This window comes from Myotis brandtii, unplaced genomic scaffold (genome assembly GCF_000412655.1).
Source record: "Myotis brandtii unplaced genomic scaffold, ASM41265v1 scaffold2938, whole genome shotgun sequence".
Lineage (NCBI taxonomy): Eukaryota > Metazoa > Chordata > Mammalia > Chiroptera > Vespertilionidae > Myotis > Myotis brandtii.
In genome coordinates, this window is record NW_005361229.1 from 10,656 (window position 1) to 13,140 (window position 2,485).

Sequence of the window (2,485 nt, forward strand, 5' to 3'; positions counted from 1 at the left end):
GCGGAACCCGGGCAGCTCTAGACAGCTCTTAGACTCCGCCCCTGACACCGGGACTTCCGGGAACACTGGCTAGATCCTCGGGCGGGGCGGCACAGGCCAGTACTACACAGACCAGTATGCTCCGCGACTGTATATCGTCAGTTCCAGAGAAAAACGGGACAGGGCCAGATACACAGGAACTAGGAAATCATTTGCCGCCTGGACGGCCTGAACACTCCTGAGTGAGGGTCGAGATGGAGGGGTCTGGGTCTGAAGGTGTCAGCCCCGTTTTGTTGCTCTTACTTCTGCTTTGGGAACCGGCTGCTACACGTTGTGAGTTGGGGAAATGGAATCTGGGCCGGGGAGCCCACGGTGGGTGTGGCGAACCTTCCTGCCGGGTGGGACACAGACCCGTCCGCGATCATCTCTGCGGGCGCCTTTCAGTCTCCGGGTGTCAGCTTAGCTGGCTGCCTCTTTCCAGGTGAGAGGGACGGGAATGAGCCTGTGACTTGTCACAAATAGTCCTGGGCGAAGGGGCCGGGAGGAAGATGGGAGCGAGGACGAAGCCCCCTCCTCCACCCCGAGTCGCGACAGCACGCACCACCCACCAGCCTCACTAAAGGCTTCTGCAAAGTGGGAGCCCGAGGCCATTCCATCTGCACGCGAACAGGCCAGGCCATCAGGGGGTTCGCTTGCTGTCCAGATGGGGGAGGGGCGCGTAGTTACCTTTATTCCCACCCCTGCGTTCCTCCCTCACAGGTGCTCACTCTCTCGGCTGCAAATTCACAGTCACTCCTAATGGACAACCGTGGTGTGAAATTCAAGGCCAGGTCAATGGGAACACATTTCTTCATTATAATACCTGTGGCGAGAAGGTCAGACTCATCAGTGTTCTGGAGATGAATGCCACACAGGCCTGGAGTGAACAGAGAGACGCTCTGCAATACGACGTGGAAGAGCTCAAGAAGACCCTGCTGGACATTAAAGCAGAGATTCCTGCAACCAGCGGTAAGTTTACAAAACCCAGGGTGGAGGCAGAACAGAGGTGTAGAGTTAGGGATCAATTGTGTTTATGTAAATGTGGGAAGTCCATCCCACCCAAGAGCCTCGGGAGTCAGTGTAGGACACAGAGGACAGAGCAGGACCAGGAGAGCAGAGGGGAGCAGAGGGCTGGACACCAGGTGGGGACAAAGGCTCTGTCAAGACCCAAAGCTGATCTCTTCCCATGGTGCTGGGGACAGGTCGTCGCTCCCTGCAGGGCAGCATGATGTGTGAGCAGGAATCCAATGTACTCACCGCTGTATCCTGGGAGTTTGGACTGGATGGACAGATATCTCTCCGCTTTGACACAAAGAATGGACACTGGACAGTGCTGCACGGTGAAGGCATTCTGTTAAAGCAAACACTGGCGAGTGACAGAGCTATGACCGATCTCCTTGTTAGGACCTCAACTGGAGACTGTAGGAAGTGGCTTCAACAAGTTTTGTGTCCCCTGAGCACACAAGGTAATTCTACAGAGGAAATGAAGTTGTAGGTCCCTTGAAATGACATTCACACTGTGTGTGTGTCTGTGTGTTGTGTGTGGTTGGAGAAAGTGACCCATCCACCACGGTGAGGGATTTTTGGAGAATAAGGGCCATAGGTATGTTCTGCGATCCCTCCTTGGGTTTCTCCCTTCCTCACGTCTCTGCCTGCACATAACCTTGGACCACTCACTCACCGGGGATTTCTTGCTGACTGCAAACCTGCGGGCTGTTCTGTTTCCAGACCTTTTCCTTGTCCTGTTCCCTCTTCTCAGCATCATGTGTCTTCATCTCACCTGCTCTATTTCTGGAAATCCTTTAACACCACCTCACATCAGTCCTGCGAGGATTCTCTGCCACCTCCCTCAGGTGTCACCTCCTCTTCTGTCCCAGCAGGAGTGATTGTTGTAACCCTTGCTTCCCCCGTTAGCTGTGTGAGCCCCAAGGGGCCGGGGCCCATCTCCTCTCTTTGCTCCAACCCCAGGCTCTGTCACTGTGGCTGCCACACGTGGAGGGTAGAAACTGCACAATAGGATGACCTGGGACAGCAGGGGCTGGGGGGCATCTCCATGAAATTGGGTTCTGCACGGTTGTCACTCTCATATTTCCATTACAGCTGCATCAACCACTGCCACAGCCACAGTCACGTCCAAGGCCACAACCAACACGCCCATCACTTGGGTCCTCCCTGTGATCCTCATCTGTGCAATCATAGTTGGCATCTTAAGTTGAGCCCTTAGAGTAACAGGTACTGAGTGCCGGGAGCCAGTCCATCCTTGCTGCTTGACACAGTTGCTGCAGAGAAGAAACATCTGCACAGCATATGCCAGGCGGGTAGTTAATCACTTTAACTACGAACAATGACGCTTAAGCTACATAATCTTTACTCCCTGGAATGGAGATAAGAAACGCCCTAACCTTTGGAATAGAGATTGATAGGATTGGAATCAACTGGTATAAATACAGATGTAACAAGACAACAG

General features: G+C 53.8%; 1 protein-coding gene across 1 annotated transcript in view; it reads left to right on the forward strand.

Annotated features, from left to right (window-relative positions):
- The first annotated feature begins 179 nt into the window (after positions 1 to 179).
- The window catches only part of LOC102253588 (NKG2D ligand 2), a 4,186-nt gene continuing 1,880 nt past the window's right edge, over positions 180 to 2,485 (forward strand). Inside the window, exons 1-3 of the mRNA XM_005869414.2 lie at positions 180 to 312; positions 739 to 987; positions 1,221 to 1,484. Of these exons, the coding sequence (XP_005869476.1) occupies positions 234 to 312; positions 739 to 987; positions 1,221 to 1,484 (592 nt within the window). The 5' untranslated portion in view covers positions 180 to 233. The remainder of the gene's footprint in view (positions 313 to 738; positions 988 to 1,220; positions 1,485 to 2,485) is intronic.